Below are 17,445 nucleotides of genomic sequence, written 5' to 3'. Positions count from 1 at the left end.
CAGAGAAAAAACACAGAAAGACTCCACAAATAGGCTTGTTCTACACAAAATGGTTATTGGCCTCGTTTGTGAACCGAATCACTATTTATAGCTAAACGTGGTTCATATCTATGACGAAACCCGGGGCAAAAACATAAAGACACCCTATAACTTCATCGTACTGAAAACTTTCAGAGCTTAAATAGCGCTGTTAGTCGATCGCACTACCGAAAATACGTAGAAACATCTAAATATGTCATAATTACGTTCATTTCAAACTTTTACACTCGTAATAATTTGATTCTCACAAACATTTGAGGGCTTGTAAACGTTAAATAGCTGCCTAAAGACTTCTATGTACCAAAAAAAGTTCGCGTCACAAGTATAGCAGGCATACTAAACGCTGATTATGATAGAAACAAATTATTTCCATTTTTACGATGACAGTTTTTTCCCCTAACTGTTTATTAGTTCATTTTTCACGTACTATAGACACTTTTTATTGAGAAATAATATACAAATGGCGACATTTGGCCCTTCCGTAACTTTTGGACCTAATCTGCAGTAAAAAAAACCTATCAAATATTGGATAGCATCTATTCTAACTAACCGCGTATTGCATTAATTTTGGATCACTGAATTCGTATGTGTACGCATTACACCTTAAAAAAAAATAGCCTGTTTTTTTTTGTCACACGATTTTTTTAAACTTCTGCCATATTTCGATTTGCCTTTTCCAACGGAATTACATTGCGTCAAATCAAAGCAATTAGCTACAACGATCCGGTCCCACAAGGAGCACGTGGTGTACCTACCGTTAACTGGACAACGTGGTCGATACATGATCTGTGCTTGGGTTCGTGAAAAGGTCACTTTACCCACTTCTATTCAAGCACAAATAACACGTGTGTATAGGGTATGTCACTGATCTCCTTGTGTGCAGGAATACCTGCATGTAACGGAATTGTAAGACACATCTTGTTCTATTCATATAGTGTGCATTTTATTAGTAAACGCGGCCGACCTCTTTTATGTATACGTTAGAATATCCACTCCGTAAAAGAGAATTGTTCGACAATAAAAATAACACTTCGCTGTGAACGCTTACTGGAACGCCGTTCGAGTTGATGCACATATTAATGCAATTGGTCCGTATATCGTCCCGTAATATTATGAACACACATCGATGTATATGTACATGATTGATGGTTTATTTGATGGACTAGATTTGACCCTAGAATTTTCAGTACAAAAAGTTGATCGCTTACGACATTGCAAATGGTAATAGTATTATCTAAATTTTTACGAAAAATTAAAGCGAATGAACGCTTATTCATGTTATTACTCCGTTGTTGGGGTCCTTGAAGCCGGAGGCTGAGAGCATCCTTCAACTCCATGAAGCACTTGTAGACTGCCATTCTGTCCTGTTGAAACACCGGTGACGCCTACAATTCAATGTATACAGGTCACAGTTCGGACAGTTAGTATTTCTAAGTATATGCGTTGCTTGTCCATAGTGTTTGACAACCAACAACAATCGGTAAAACTACTGAGATCCTGCTGCCTCTAAGCTACGCGTCTTCTATTGCTGTGTTCTCACTACGGCAGCAGAAGTGTCTAGAAAATACAAAGAATTTTTTTGCTTCATCCCGATGTGTGCATCTATCCATTACACAACCTTCATGGTCCCATTCCATCACCAGTCGATATTTAATTATACCGACCATTTTGCCCTTGCACTCGCTGATAGCCCCCTGTGTACGAGGAACCGTACGACATCATCGGCGCAGCAGGTAGGATGCTGTAATTGCCAGGTGGACATACGTAGTACTCCGGTGCATGGTAAACACCTCCAGCGGGAATTTGGTGCTGCGTTGTTTGAGTCCCACCTGTAAACGTATAGGCTATCGGATATTGATTGGGAACGTTCCATTGTTCAGCGGGGCATGAAGAAGGCTCGCTCGGAATGATTGGGGCTGGAATATTGGGGTCATATGGCTGATAGTGTGGCCTCACGTGGGGTGGATATGGTGGCGGAGCCAACCTGGAAGCTGACTTGCATAGGTGCGGCATCGTCGAATGATGCTGGTCGATATCTGGCAAGGAGGTCATTTGAACTGGTGTTGCTGGTGCAGTCCCGATTATCGGATCCTGATGTAATGATGGGATCAGAACAGACTTAGATTAGAAGAAAGAGAAATTTAACAAACGAAGGAGTCAGCTACGTTAAGGATAAACGAACCTATTTCGAAGCACCTCGTTTTAGAAACAATAATTGTTCATTCTAATAACAACAGATCTTATTGATTTATATTATTAGCTATTTCTCGGGTTATGTTATTTACTCATCAGTGGGATTATTAACAAATTGAAGAAGATTGAGAAAGGATGCAAGTGTTGGCTATTTAAAGACCTAGAATAATAGTTATCTATCAAGTTAAGCTGGCTCAAGCAAACGCCACTGAAAATGTCTCAGTGGGACTGATAGCATTATACCCAGTACTTATTTGATCTTATGCAAAAATATGATCTTATGGGGCCAAAAAATACTTCAAAAAAGTTTTGGTATATATGGATAAGATAAAATGAAAAATTGAAAGTTAGAATAATCGCTTGGCTCGAACGCCTACTTGAATGGCGGGTGAATGATTCGGTACAGGTAAATGCCCCTGAGGCAAGTGGGGCGACGGGTTAGGTTGCGGTCCTACTGGCTGCCGTTGGGGAATCTGGAATTGCTCAGGCGGCCCATGTATTGCCTGATCAGAACTTGCTGGATCGGCGAATTCCCTCAGAGCTGGATCCGACTGGTCTTGGGGTGGCCGAGACACAGTTGGTGACGATGGTGTCGTCAAATTGTCCTGGTAAGTTGTGGTCGGCGGATTGGCCATGGGCGCAGGATACGGCCGATAAGCCGTGTCAACTGGGGGTGGAACTATCGGCAGTATCAGGTGCAGATTTCCAGATTGCTTGAGCATCGAGAGCTTTCGTGCGGCGTGATGGATTCTGTTATCTATTGGATGAATGTTCCGGCTACACGAACTGATCAGACAGAGGTGTTCCGAAAGTACGGCTGACAGAATATCGCCACGCCATGGAGCTGGTGGGCACAACATGAGCGCTTCCAGGTGCGCAATGAAATTCTACATGAAAATTCAGTACAAAAATTGACCAAACATCTCAAAATCGGATCTGCGATATATAGAGCAATATTAATACAGCCGACCACTTTATTCCGTGTAGATCTGTCAATCGCCCATGGAAGCCCTAACATGTTATAACACTTTAAGTAGTTGTATAATCATCTAAGTATTTGAACTATGACATATCTCGACCAAATCAACTTTGAAATGTACCTATTATCGCTTAGAAAACTTCTCTGTGCAACAACTAAGTTATTAAATAACATTTTCTTAGTGACGATACTTGCTCTCATCACATCCAGATCGACAATTTCTTTTGCTTTAAACCGCTTGTGAGTTATTAACTTATCCAGTATTCTACAAAAATAGCAATCAGTACCTCAAGTGCTGCTTCAGCTGCGTATTTTATGTGCTCAGTTTTTTGGTCCGTCGGCGGTGGCGTCGATGGCGAGGGCGAAGTTTCACGCGACTCAGTGGCAGCATTCGTTGTCGGAGGCAAAGGTGGGCTGGCCGCCGAAAAGGTATTTGCTGGAAGTTTGTTCGTAGGACCAGGGGAGCCATCTTGTCCTGACTGTCCTTGCCCATACCCATTTGAGCTTCGTGCCGGGGGCCTCGCTTCCGTCGTGTTTCGGCCCGGTATTGATCTGGGTGGATATCGGTTACGCCTCCCACGGGCGAGTGACGGCTGCTTTCGATGTTGTGGTTGCTGTGCTTGTTGTTGCGGTTGCTGTTGTTGCTGTTGCTGCTGCTGTTGTGATTGATTGGCAGCCTTTGATTCATACGTGAGGTAGGTTCAGCAGTTAAGATTAGGTGAGACAAACCGTAACTGTTTTCTAAGCGCCAGCCAAGCGATAACGTGATTTTGAAACGTCGGCTGGTTTCAATAGAGACGCAAGCTGCGTAAGGGATGCCGGTCAAGTGCACAGCCATAACATACATTGAGAGAATACATTCTGAACATACTGAGACGAACCGTGTGAACGTTTGGTAGTTGTCTTGACTTGAACTTCACTTGAATTTACTCTTGACAAAAGTGCAAATTTTTTAACTATATCACACAACTTCAGCCAATTTAGTTCTATCATATTCCAACAATTTAAATTGCACCATCGAGAGCAGTAAAGCATTGCAGATTATCGTGTACAAATATTATTTTGGATAACTACCTGGCTCTTCTAAAAAAGAGCAAGGAGCAAATGATAAAATGCAGACGATAATGATATGGAGCACGTTTTTTAGGTAGGTCACATATCAAGTTCCATATCTGCATTGCTTTACTACGAGTTCACTAACAGAAGTTTGACAAAGCTAGCCTTCATAATATGATCTACATAAATGTAAAAGACAAAATGAGTATAGGTTGTCGCTAGTTAGATTTTTATAATTAAACTTCTAGTCTAAAGGCCGAATAGTGTCCTTTTCCTTTAAACGAATGGGCACAGACTGTTCCTTTTTAACGACTAGCGTTGATCTAGCAAATTCGTCCATTTGACAATGAGATGGGAAGAAGGTAGTAATGTGAATGCGTCAAGGCAGAGATAACGGACGTCGGTGAAGTTTTATCGTCGGGTAACTGAAGAGGGATCGCTGACATCACTGCTGTATTATTCGAGGTACCGACACAGTAATAGTGCAGCGTAATGACTCGTGATGTTCTACTCGAATCCAGTACGAACACCCAAAAGGCAGGCCAGTCCCTTCTGAGGTCTGATCTCATTTCTCTTGAGAAAAACTATGTCAGGCGGTTAAGTGTAGCGAAACAAGTACGGACTATTATAATCATTCAAAAACGAACGCTTTTCCTTCTGCTAGAAAAATACTCCGCGTTTTTTTCTTCGTTAATTTATTATGTCTCATACATTCACTTCGTGACTGAACGTGGATTGCCGTACATTCGAGCAGAAAGATCAAAATGTTTATAAATACCCTTAAAGTTTACATCAGACATTGACTCACGTGCAACACTTACTTCAGTGCGGGTCGTCCGAACCTAGAACCGTTCGACGTTTTTTTGTTATCGAAACAAGCATGCAATGAGACACAGAGCAATATTTTGTTCATGCGGCCTGCTACGCCGTGACCTACTAATTCCTTTTGAAAATTCCCTTAAAAACTTGTATGAAATACGTATTAATCAAATGCATATTGCACGGCCCTTGTGTATACACCTATATATGCATATGACTTAGAAAATTCGAATTCCCCAGAAGGTGGTCTGATTTACCTGGTAATTGTGTGGTGCCGTTTTGCTGTTAGAAATTTCCATAATCTCCAGTCCTTTAACAAAACAACGTTTTCGTTGCGTTTTAGTTAATCGACTTTTTGGTAAATTTTCTTTACCAAATGCACCTCTGTCAAAAGTGACACTTATCACTCATCGGTTTGTCGCAGAGTATAGCGATTGGTCGCGAAAGGCTTCGAAGGCATACAAAACACGAAGTCTGTGATATCAGCAATATCCTTAGAATCACCTTCGATAAATTTCATTACTGGGATCTGATACGATTTCAAAGCACGGCTTGCTGATGAAAAACCTTACCTGTTTGTCGAACCACTAACAAGTCTGCGTGCGGGGAAAACATTGTAATCGAGGGAGGAAACGCCGTGCAGAGAGTGAACGACGCGTCATCGATAGCAACGTCACGTTAATTGTGCATCAGGGATGTGCACAAGATGTACACATGTGCCGAACACCGTCTGTACGGATCCATTAATAGTTTGTATTCGTTGTATCGCTATCGAGCACGTCTAACGTTGCTTTCGTCCATTAACTATACAATAACGCGACAATGAACAGATGCTGCTACGAAAAATAATCACACAATATACAATCTGTGTACCAGCATCAGAAGCTTTTTTTTTTTTTATGGAGCCTTTCTAAATCAGGACACTTCAGGTATAGATCATGTTTACCATGCTTCGATATTGGTACATATATAATAATCGTTACGCGGGCAGGTGTATTTTTTTGTATCTATACGTTTCCTGTAGATAACCACAACTGGATCCTCTTCTTCGACAACAGGCTATGATAATAAATTCTAAATAGACTTGGGTATCATTGTTTTTTTTTTGCTATAAAAAAAAACCGGCGTTAGATGTATCTAATGCTTCGAAAGATGGACGCGGTGCAAGGGGAAATGACGGCCACTTCAACTATCTCCCAGTCATATGTCCGCTCTTATCATTAAATTAGCTAACTTAAATACACCTGTTTAGCTTCATGTATACGCGTTTACTATTTGTAGGTCAACTATTTCCCTTCCCACCAATCCTGGACATATGGATAGAAGAAATGTTTCTATTTTTATCAATGATATTATTAAATTCCACGCATAAAAATGCCTTTGAAGGCTGGTTGTATATCGAGAAAATTGTGCGCATATTGACCGGGTTGCCTGCTAGGGTAGCCTAATCGAAGTACATGCAGATACAAGACATAGGGCCATCTTCTTGAAAATATCCACCAATACTGGGGTTTGCGGTCTGCATTTTGTAAAATCATACCGCCATTTGTCTACTGGGCCATTGAATAATGAATAACGAGGGCCTGTGTATTTAGCGTGCTTCAATTATGTTGGAATAAGGATACCATTCACTCTAATCGAACCAATAGATCAGTAACTCATCTATTGTTCTCTTACGGTCGGTAAGAAGTTGATAAAAGGTCATTTGCTAGAATCGATTTGGTCATTTCTAACGCTACGACAGTTATACGGAAGTCAATCGGATCCGTCTGACCCGTTCAGCGAACGACCCAGCTTATAATTAGTCATATTCCCTTTCCAGTAATAACGAAGCGGACCGCTTTGGGTATCACATCACTGTCTGCTCGTTTAGTACTCCTTGGATCGTCTTTTTCTTTTCTACATATAGTACTAATTATCTATATGCTATGTGTATAAACAAATGTTCAGTTCAGTTCCTACAACCTGAATAAATATCCGTCCGGACACGGAATTGATCGATAGTGTGGCTATTCTATTGAATCAAATTAGAACACAACTCGAAAGTATAACAAAGAACCTGCTTCTGATGGTAACCTCCGCTCTATCCTGATGTTGCAAAAAAAGCAAAACCATTAGCTCAAGGCGACGGAAAAGCTTTGATAAATTTTCCCTATTCTCAGAGAATGGAATGAAGAAATTTTCCAACGTAATTTATGCTACTTGAAGGCACCCCACGGCGCAGAGTTACACTGATCTGGGCTTTTTAGGCGACTGCTAGCCAGACGCTTTAATCTGTTTACATGCATAATAATAAATGTGGCTAACGAGAATCAATGTTATTGTTATTTCGAGGATGGCGTGACCGCTACTGAAAATAGCTGATCGTCAATCAATCCCCAAAGTTCGAATTAAGAGAACTACAAAGGTTGATTTTAGTCACGCAAAACATATATAGATCATACACGTGCTGGTCTAGGTTTGAATCTGGGCATATTCACAGTAGCCACGCTTAAATACTGAACGTACCATCTGTTCAGCTTACTATTTAATGTCATTGATCTAGTTACTGTCTGTAACAACAAAATAAAAAGCCATGCTTTGTTTTCACAACAAACAGACACGCAAATTTTCTAGGTATAGCTGAGGTTAGCTTTCATAGTAAGCACGATCACGACGGTGACGAAAAGGTTACAATGATGATGGCTTAACGTTCAAAACCCTTGCTGTCACCAGCAGAAAAGGCTCTTTCGTGCATAGTCGTGGTACTACAGGGTACAATCAAAATGGAAAAATTTATAAAACTTGGTAGCTTTGTCCACACTATGAATAAATATTAGCCATATAAAGAGTAACAGTAGTATTAAAAAAAAAAAAACGTTTCTCAGAACACACACCAAAGACACATTGTGTCTCATTTTGGTAGCCTTTTATTCCGTCCTAAACGTATATGCTCCCGCCCAGTCTCTTTACGACTGTGTCTGTCGATAGCAAATTAATAAAAGCCTATAAAGAGTTAATGATTTTAGTTTTCAACATGGTAAGAGCGGGGTTTAGTGGTTAGGCACAGGGACGGCCGGGTCTGGGTAGTTGACGGACACCTATTGCCATGGTAACTGTGAGCGCGCGCGACTATCACTGGCTCAAATTTCAGCGTTGGCAAATGGCTACCCTGCCGTTTCATGGGTCAACTCTAGCAATGCTGGACGAGTCTAGCAAAACCCATTCCGGCAGGACCTTCTAGTGAAGGCAAGCCCTTGATGCTATACCAAAGAGGCAATTTCGAGGATTTTCTCATACAATAAAGATAGCCAAAAGTGGTGAAAAAATAAAGCATAGTGATAAAAGCGCGTCTATAAGATGGGTGAGATTAGGATCCCATATATGAGGACTATTGATTTAGAGGTCACCTGGCCTAGCTAAAGGCTAGGAATGGCACAGTTGTTCAACTCCGAAGGCAAAAATAGACCCATAATACATGAAAGAGTTTTACCGATATAATTTCGGTTACAGATTACAGTAGTCTACTGAATTATGAAACTGTTAAATGAAGCAAGCGCTTTTAACAAAATAATCACATCAGTCATATCGTATATGTGGATTGATAGAATGGGACGCAGCTGTAAGCTGCTTGTGGCTCCTGGAAGCTATGGCTTCTGGTAGAGGTAGATTGTGCCCATGATCAAAACAGCACGTGCAGAAGGTGTACATGCACATCGATTCAAATAGTCGAAACTTTGTGTTCGGCTTTTGCACGTAGTCTAGGTTTATTGCTAAAGCTTGTATAGCACTTCGGCAAGAATTTTTGCAACGCATAGCGTCATAGCTTCATACAGTGATATGCTACACAGTTCATGCACAGTATCACATTGCGACGTGCAAGTCATCATCAGTAAGGATCATACGAAAATTGCCTATTTTAACGCGGTTCAGAGTCTATTGCATAATGGTGATAAGTAAAAGCACGTAACCCTTGCGTGCATTTGTCTAGGTGATAGCAGGTATGGCCTACAGAATTAAAGCAACGATATTTGTCATGTGCCATGTTTACGACAGCGTATGAATACGGCTGAACTCCCGTACAAGCAAAGCAACGCTTAGAGTTGTCCAACTATTTCTTTCGCTACAATGTTAAAATGATAACTTCTTCAAAATTTCAGCTAAATACAAACAAACAATATTGACCACAAAGACTTTTTTTGAAGGGTTTTGTTTTGAAGAATATATTCGCGGACCGGCCTGACTTAAGGAACTACTCCATCTGTCACTGTTACTGGCAATGAAAAAATATTTGGCTTATTTTTTTAATTTATTCAACTGAGCAAGCAGCAAATGTATGAACAGATTAATCGCGATAGTTCCTAGCCATCTGGGTGCCAGGCCGTAACTTCTCCATTTCTTTCCTTGATTTCGCTCTGTGTATAATATATTTGGGCGCGTTCCTACTATTGTTGTTCATGTTAGTAGATCGATGGACTGGGCCAACAGACCATGCGATGTCCCTGATGACAGGTCGTGCCGAAGTACAGTAAACGGCCGACAAAAACGGTTTCTGGAATTGTGTTAGCCATCGCTCGTGTCCAACACCGAGTTCCAGGCGAGCTGTAATAAGCTGCAGCTGAAGACCTAACCGAACAATAGTGATTGCTTGTGTCATCTATTGCCTCCACGTTTATGGCCATGTATATGCCCATAGGCACATGTAACGCTCCCCGGGAGATTCTCTACAATATTACACTTCGCCGACACATCCTTCCGCTGCTTGGTTTCTGCACTCCTTCATGGAATGTCCTCAAAACGTGGTATTATTTGTTGGAGATGCAGCAAAAAAGGGTGGCAAGGAGATGGCTAGGTTCCAACAAACGATGTCTCTGATGGAACGAGCGAGTTAAGGAAAACAACAAAGCTAAAGAATAACCGATGGCGGCAGAACGGGTGTCTGTGGGGCCCTACGGATAAAAGGCGTAAATTCCGTTGACACTACTGTTAGCTCATATACAGCATGTGAGCTATTCGTATCCGAAGTGGCACAAGAAAATCCCTCGGGGCGATCGTTTTCGGCATTCATCTCCTCGTTATCATCCTTGTCATTCCTTTGAGGTCCTACGAAGGCGAAATACTAGCTGGGATTGGTTCGGAGGAGTTTCCCGAAGATTTGTTCTGGCCGGTTCCAGTTTGAAGTCTATCAGCTACAAAAAGTATTGCTCTTCGTAACAAATAAAATACTTATTGTAGGCAGCTCAGGTGTGGATGGACGGGTGAGACATTTCGATGCACTATCTTCGTTCGCTATACGCTGAACCTGTGTTTTTCCGCTCCGTCTTAGCGTTTTCGCCGCTGACGAACTGCCTCTATTTCATAATGCGCAATATCCAAGGATGAAAACAAGTTTCTTAATTTACATACGTTTAGGCTATCGCTAGGTGCGTCCCTATTTCTCTTTACTCGGTCATTCCGTCTAAGTCGAAGTCATCAACGACCTCTCAGCTTTATTCTCCTCGATCTCGTAATGTTCACAGAAGATTTCTCAAACACTTTTTTTATTATTATTTTATTATGACAAGAACGGCTTCAATGTCAAGGTCTGTATTAACTTAGCTATGACTAACTCAAGCTTACAATGTTCGTCTCTTTCAACACTATACCCATACCGTACAATTACAACGATTATTGCTATTGCTAGGACTCCTAATCAATATCACCGTCAACACCATTTAATCCTTTTGCCGTTAATATATTGTTTTTACGTGCTCAGTCACAACATCGAACTGACTGTAGAACTATTACCTAACTAAATCTTAGTATCTATTAATTATTTTACAATTACATTTTGTTTTGATATCTTTGTATTTTAACGCATAGAGCGCTGATCCTTGTAGTTCCTTTAACGGCAGGTAGTCGATTAGGGGTTCCTCAGGTTCTCGTTTCCATCCGCTCGGCACTTTGAGGTTCACCCAGTGATAACTTGGCTGCTTCGCAGTACACTTAGAACGAACGCATTTCGATCATTAATCCTTTGCCTAAACACCAGCCGTATTTTTTCACTCCATGATAAGCAGGCCTTCGGCCTTCCTTTTTAATACATTGGCTCTGAACCTATCAGTGTTCACGCTTCGATAGCTAACTGCCATTAACCTAGTAAACTGGTCGAGCACCTGTCTAGTGAATTTCTTCCACTGATGGTCTGCTTGAGCTGTCGTCGATCCGAGACGAGCTAAGAAAACAAGTTAGTATAGGTGCTGATCAAGGATCAAAGCGACGCTCTCCATGTAAACGGTTACGACTACCTTCACATCTTTATCAATCAGCGTTTTCCGGCGGCACTGTCAACCAAACTCCTTGACACTGTTGGCTGTCGATCGCCAGCGACGCTGCCTAATCGAAGTAGCCTATTCCAATTCGAGATTTATCTATAGGCCTCACTGAGCTATCCTTAGAATGCGCTAATACTCCTACTATTCAGCACCCGCCTTTTCCAGCCACCTCAAAAAGCTTAACAGAATGTTACCCATTGCTAACTCGCAAACGGAGCGCCTTCTCTACGCTGCTACATTTTATTTCCATATAAGAGAAACCGTAAAACGCTTTACGCACTGACTTCAATCTTCGCCATTATGTAGCAATATTTACTCGTTAGTGTTGGGATTCGCATCCGCTAAACCTCAGTCGCCTGCTTCTACTCTACTGTGCTTCCACCGGGTGAAGTATTTGCACTTTACGTCGAAGACAGGAGTAAACTTTTTACCAATATACTTATCGAGAAGTTGTTGTTCGCACTACTGCTGTTATTGTCGTTGGCGTATGCTAGTTCCGTCGTCTCTCTTTCTTTCTAAGCATGTGCAGCAGTTAACGTACCCCGTACTTTTCGGTGGAGCACCGCGGAAACAATAACGCTATGACAGACTGTGGCTGCATACGTCGAAGCTTCAATCACCGCTAACGAGCTGAAACAAAGTATTCTCTGCGTGGATAACTCGATCCGCGTGTTGCATGCTCGTTGGCATACATTCTGCCACCAACAGAAATGTCATCATGGCTGCTGATCGCATCAGTCAGACTGGCATGACATTCACATCTCCCCCACTACACTCTTCACCATAGCGAGGAGCCGGCATAGGAGGAGGTTTTTTGCGGGAGAAATCCCGAGATTGATTTTTGACTATTACTCATTTCGCGGTATTTTGACGCAATCGTTCACTCATTTTGTGAATTAGAAAGCTGTTCTCAGAACATAATTCTTTCAGTAGTTCATGTGCAATAGCGTTCATAAATAGGCTAGGTTAAATAGCCTTCGTTTCGTTATTCCTCGTTGATTCTGCCTGTCCGCAATACAGCATCGCAGTTCAGTCACACCAGACTCACGGCACTACTTAGCACTAAATGCATTGGTCAGAGGCGGCCGTCCTAAGCCCATAGCCAAGGTGCCATAAACGCTTGGCCACGCTTTTGTGTGGGTTTTTGAGCAATAGACCTCGCCAGCTTGAACTGTTCCCGCCATTCTTTGCCTGGCTTCCCATTGAAATTAAGAGGCATATAACCACAGTTATCATCAAGCGATACTCCCTGCGCTACAGCATCGGTTCCTATGCGTTTGTACCCGACTGTTCTTGAGACATCTTGTACCGTCGCAGAAAGGCTAACGAGTACCCTTCACACTAAAACTATTACGTCCTTTACCCAACGTACTGCAACTATCAAAGCTAACTAGAAAGGTTCAACATCTAAGGGAAAATACAAGTCTTACGTGTAACTTTATTGCACGTGCAAAGCTGACCTGCTATTTGTTTCACTGAGATATTTTAGTCCACCTACTCTTATTTCTTTTGTTCATTTACAGACGAACGCTCCTGCTGCTAGGCGCGCTTTTTTCAAAGATGCATCTGAAAAAGCTTCAGGTATTCCTTCATATGTATGCGACGATAGTCGTGCGTGACGTTACTCTATTGGAGAACATTTTTTCTACAAGGTTTGCTTAGAATGTGATCATGCTTGTGCTTTCTATTCCCTTACAATGGAAACATATACTTTTCACTACGGTTTCGTTTCGAATACGTAGTTCGCTTTTGCATATCTATGCACGTACCTGTATGTAAACGCAGGCGCTTTCAAGATGTACGTTGAGCCTAATATTGTAGATGTAAGTTGATGTCTGCTTATGACCATGCTGACCAACTTTGTGATCAATCATGCTGTTTAATGGACGTATCTTGATCACGATAACAATATAAACACGCTTTAAATGCTAGCAAATAGTTCTACAACTATTCGTTAGTTGTACCAGCAATACGAAATCATGCAGTAAGCTAATTTTGACTGACAAACGGGCTGATCAGGTTGATAAGGCTTGTCTTGTTAAGAAAGGGGGTCGTAGTTGAAGTTCGCAGACGAAATTTCGATACTCGGGTACATAGAATAGCTTTTTTCACTTTTCGTAAGTTGTGTAGTATGTGCCATTGGCAACACTTTGGACGGCGGTCATAAATCTGACATATCGAAGGTGAGCCCGACATGTGTTTCCGTGTTGGACGTCCGCTACTTTAGCCGTTAAGAACTACCTCAGACGGCCGGCGTCCAGCATAAAACGAAGCGTGTCTACGTCCAGAGACGAACTACGTGTCTATAAGGTTAGCAGGCATGCGCTCTACCTAATGAGAGCATCGAAAATGAATCCAACCGTACTAGATGGGTCGTGTGTTTATTGAGTATTCTTAAAAAACATATTGTTTAAGATTTGTGCTCAAGTAATGGCTAACGAATCGTCGAAATGAGTTTAGAACACGCCATCGTATATTTACGAAGCGCAGTTTCAACATGAAAACTGGAGCCGGTTCGAGTATGTTTGAATCTATCGCAGTCCTTTAGCATTTCTAGCTGTAGCAATACTGTAAATATAGTAAGAACTAATATTTAGCACGCAACATCAACAACAACAACCGTATGACCTAGCGGGACTCTTTTCGCTCGGTATTGAATTCCGTTTTAGAGAAACGTCGTGCTGAACCACGTTATTGTACTGTATAACATCAAGCCAATATTGATACTGCGTAAGATATCTCTAGACGCCCGTACTCTTTTTAGTCAGCTTTATGATAAATGTATGTCAAATAGATAGATTAACACGAACAGGTCGAAAAAAGGGGTATAAAGCCTGACGTATCGTAGTAAACTTGAGCGTGACCGGCCTGCTCTTAGCCTGTGGTTCCGCAAACGAAGCCCTGAAACAATCAAATGAACGGCTAGTCGAACAATGCTCGTACGCTGCTAATAAAAGTTGCTCTTGAAAATTATACGATTGAACTATTACAGTCTATCGGAGAGCTATCATATACAAATTTAAGCTTGAGTATTCAAAGTAGAAATTACGCACAAGCTTGGGTAGAAACTAAAATTCACAGCAACTCTTCCAGATCCCGTGTAGCCTCTTCGAATTCTCATTAGCGTCAGTGAAAACGGTCCGTGATAATAATTATAAGTTTTCTTCGATTGTTTCTAAAAAACAGGAAGCTTACTATGAAACTATACATTATTCCATGAGCCTTTTGCTTGTTCGGTGTTGAAATAACTGGTTAACAAATACATATTTTGTAAGACTCTTCTGAATCCGTGTTGCGGCCCTTGACGCCGGTGAAGATCTCCGAGGATATTGCCTTTATAACTATTAGTTGATTTGAGACTATCAATTCGGCTGACTGAGACATCATTCTATGAACTTGCACCTGATCGTAGCGCCGGTTCAGCATTTCCTTCGATCCCGTCTAGCCACGTAATTAGTTTTAGTTATGATACAATTGGCTTAATCTGCTTAACTACCACCCAAACCCATTCATCTGTCATTTTCACTGTAGGTCCACAAAAGCTATTTCTGTTGAGCACATAAATGCGCACACGACCAAAGTCGTTGTACTAAAACGCCTATGAATTTTCGATGAGGAACACTGTGACGAAGCTTCAATAATACGAACTATTCGACTATGCAGATTGTTCTAACTGTTCGTATTCAAAGGTCTCGTGAGAGTTTTCTGTGGGCAACTGCTGCGGTGGCTGACGCTGCGCATAGACCTGCCTACATGTGGGCCGAGGTGGCACAAAGCCTTCGAAGGGCCCCGATTACCTGGTAAAGCACAATGCCATCGGGGCTCAGGCTCGTGCTCGCACTTCGACGCCAGAAACCTAGTTTGTGGGTAAAGGTAACTGGCTAAAAAGACCTAGCAGAATGCGCAGATTTAATCTCTGTTTGATGCAGTTGATTCGAACCTTTAACCATACGACGGGCAGCTAGTTTCGTCCTGTATTATACTGCTAGATTTCTGTTTTTTTATGACGCATAATGGGCACCGGAGCAACATAAGCGTCCAGACAAGTTCGAATATATGCAATGGTTGGATACTAAAAAGAACGAACCTTTTGTGTCAACATTGGATTTTTTTTAACATGGACTTTTTTGTTTTTCAGCGCCTATACTCGAGTTCTTAGTATGCTTCTATTCATTGCATCTGGAATTAGTACAATACTTGGAAGCACAATTAATCGGCTTCTAAATTCGAGGTCTACTTTATTTTTAGAAGAAAGAGCTTCTAAAGGGCTTGTTTACTTATTTAATTTAATTCGTATTCGTTTCGAACGGCTTAAATAAATAATAGAGAAGATTATTACGTTAGCACAAGCAGACATAAACGAAAAATAGCGTCATTCGCTTAGAACGTTTACCTAAAGGCGACAACCGATCTTCTGATACATGGCAAGTATTGCCATCTGCAAAAGTAACCTTATGTCTAATCTAATGCCGATAGTGTGGCATTTTATACAGATGTCATAGCGTTCTGTTGTAGAATGACTATTACGAAGAATTTATAATGACGCCATCTTAATGCCACTACAACATTGTTCCGTGGGTAGAGCAATCCGTAAATGTCCTGTACATTGCCTCCTCTCCGGACAAAACGATTCAAGCAGGTAATGGTCTATGATTAAATTTACTATATTCGTAAATCCACTTACAGATAATCTCCAATAGACTTTTTTTCACAGCGACAAAACGATCCTTCATTTTTTTTTCTAGATTTTAGAGGGTCCTTCCGATAGAATGACCTGGATATCCAATGCTTTGAATCAATTCTTCTCTCGTTGTGACAATACGTAGGACAATAGTTTGTCCGAATGGCAGATTTCATATGGCGTGTGGAAGAACTTAATTTTATCATATTTACAAAAAAAGCTCGGACATTCGGTGACATTTTTAGTTCCAATAATGTGCTATTAAACAGGTATTTTGACAAGCCCAACTGATCTATTATTCAAAACGGTAGCCTTCAACTAGGAATCTGCAAAATATTTACGGCCAAGACACTCGCTGAGCTTAAGGCTTTGTCAAAGAAACTCAATTCATGTTCACTTCCAAAACTGAGATATCCTTGCGCGTACCAAATTTTCTTAGTTTATATGCTTCTAATCTGTTGAGTCCCAAGTCAGTCTTAAGCTAACCGTTATTTGGAACTAGTCAATGTTGCTATCATGTCTCTGTCAATCTGTCACTGTATGCTGCTCTGCGTCCCTCCACGCGGCCCCTGAGGAACTCAGAATCAGCCAGCTGGCCAACCGGTCGGTCACGGCAGTGGCGATCGAACACATACCAGGGCCTAAAAGGACGTAAAAGGTCAAAAGAGAGAGGAACTGAGGCGGTCCGCAAGTGTGAAAGGCCGGTAACGTACCATGGACGCTGATCACTACTGTCAACTTGGCGTCGACAGGGCGCCGCCCGCTAGATAGCCTACTACCGGTCGTCAACCTGGCGTCGTCATCAGAAGAAAAGCGCTAAAGGTACCAATGAACCAGACCTCTTGGACGCTGCCGCCGTTAGGCAGTGTGCTGTTGTTGATGATTCTACCGTCGTAAAAGGTGCCACTTCCTCCGAAAGAATGCAAGGATGCAGGTGGAAGCCAATGGAGAACGTGGAAGTTGTGAGTTGGATGATTTTATTTAGCTTTATCTTTTACTCATATTCGTTCGACCGAAGTAACGTATCGTCTACCTGTCACTTGCCATTGCGACCACCGCCAGGCCTACGCGAACGTAGTTGCTAAACTAATACCCAGCTGCTTTTTGAGGCAGGAATAAAAGCCTTGACGGAGGCAACAGCAGTAGCAGCAAGTGTAGACGACGAGCGTTCGTTGAATAGACCGGATCTCCGAACCATTGTTATTATCAACGTGTGGCGCTTTTCGGTGTCTAGAACCCACTTTCACCACGGAGAAAACCTAGTCCTGGGGGCCTCTACAACCAAAGAAACCAGCTCTCCTCGCGGCCCGGCAGGATCTCAGTCGACTGTTCGCTTTTATTATTTATCGGCTGCTATAAACCCTTCTTTCTTGGAACCCTGAAGC

General features: G+C 41.8%; 1 protein-coding gene across 2 annotated transcripts; it reads right to left on the bottom strand.

Moving 5' to 3' along the window:
- Positions 1-957: 957 nt before the first annotated feature.
- Positions 958-5,727, bottom strand: LOC111270540 (uncharacterized). 2 transcript variants are annotated; one of them, XM_022850805.2, is made up of 7 exons: positions 5,659-5,727; positions 5,344-5,396; positions 3,499-3,888; positions 2,610-3,119; positions 2,024-2,130; positions 1,704-1,868; positions 958-1,424 (listed from the first exon to the last, which is right to left on the bottom strand). In XM_022850805.2, the coding sequence occupies exons 1-7, from the start codon at positions 5,699-5,701 to the stop codon at positions 1,367-1,369; spliced, it is 1,326 nt and encodes a 441-aa protein (XP_022706540.1). In that variant the 5' UTR covers positions 5,702-5,727; the 3' UTR covers positions 958-1,366. The 2 variants fall into 2 exon arrangements, with proteins under 2 accessions (XP_022706540.1, XP_022706539.1); XM_022850804.2 differs by having other exon boundaries at positions 1,704-2,130; positions 5,659-5,725.
- Between the last annotated feature and the right edge of the window lie 11,718 nt (positions 5,728-17,445).

Source organism: Varroa jacobsoni, unplaced genomic scaffold (genome assembly GCF_002532875.2).
Source record: "Varroa jacobsoni isolate VJ856 unplaced genomic scaffold, vjacob_1.0 scaffold_1489, whole genome shotgun sequence".
Lineage (NCBI taxonomy): Eukaryota > Metazoa > Arthropoda > Arachnida > Mesostigmata > Varroidae > Varroa > Varroa jacobsoni.
This window is presented reverse-complemented; position numbering and strand designations above follow the sequence as displayed.

Coding starts and splice junctions, on each gene's coding strand:
- LOC111270540 (XM_022850804.2), bottom strand. CDS start 5,701: ATGTTTTCCCCGCACGCAGACTTGTTAGTGGTTCGACAAACAG. Junction 3,889..5,343: donor CGGCACCACACAATTACCAG/GTAAATCAGACC, acceptor TATGAATCAAAG/GCTGCCAATCAATCACAACA. Junction 2,131..2,609: donor ATCATTCACCCGCCATTCAA/GTAGGCGTTCGA, acceptor TCATTACATCAG/GATCCGATAATCGGGACTGC.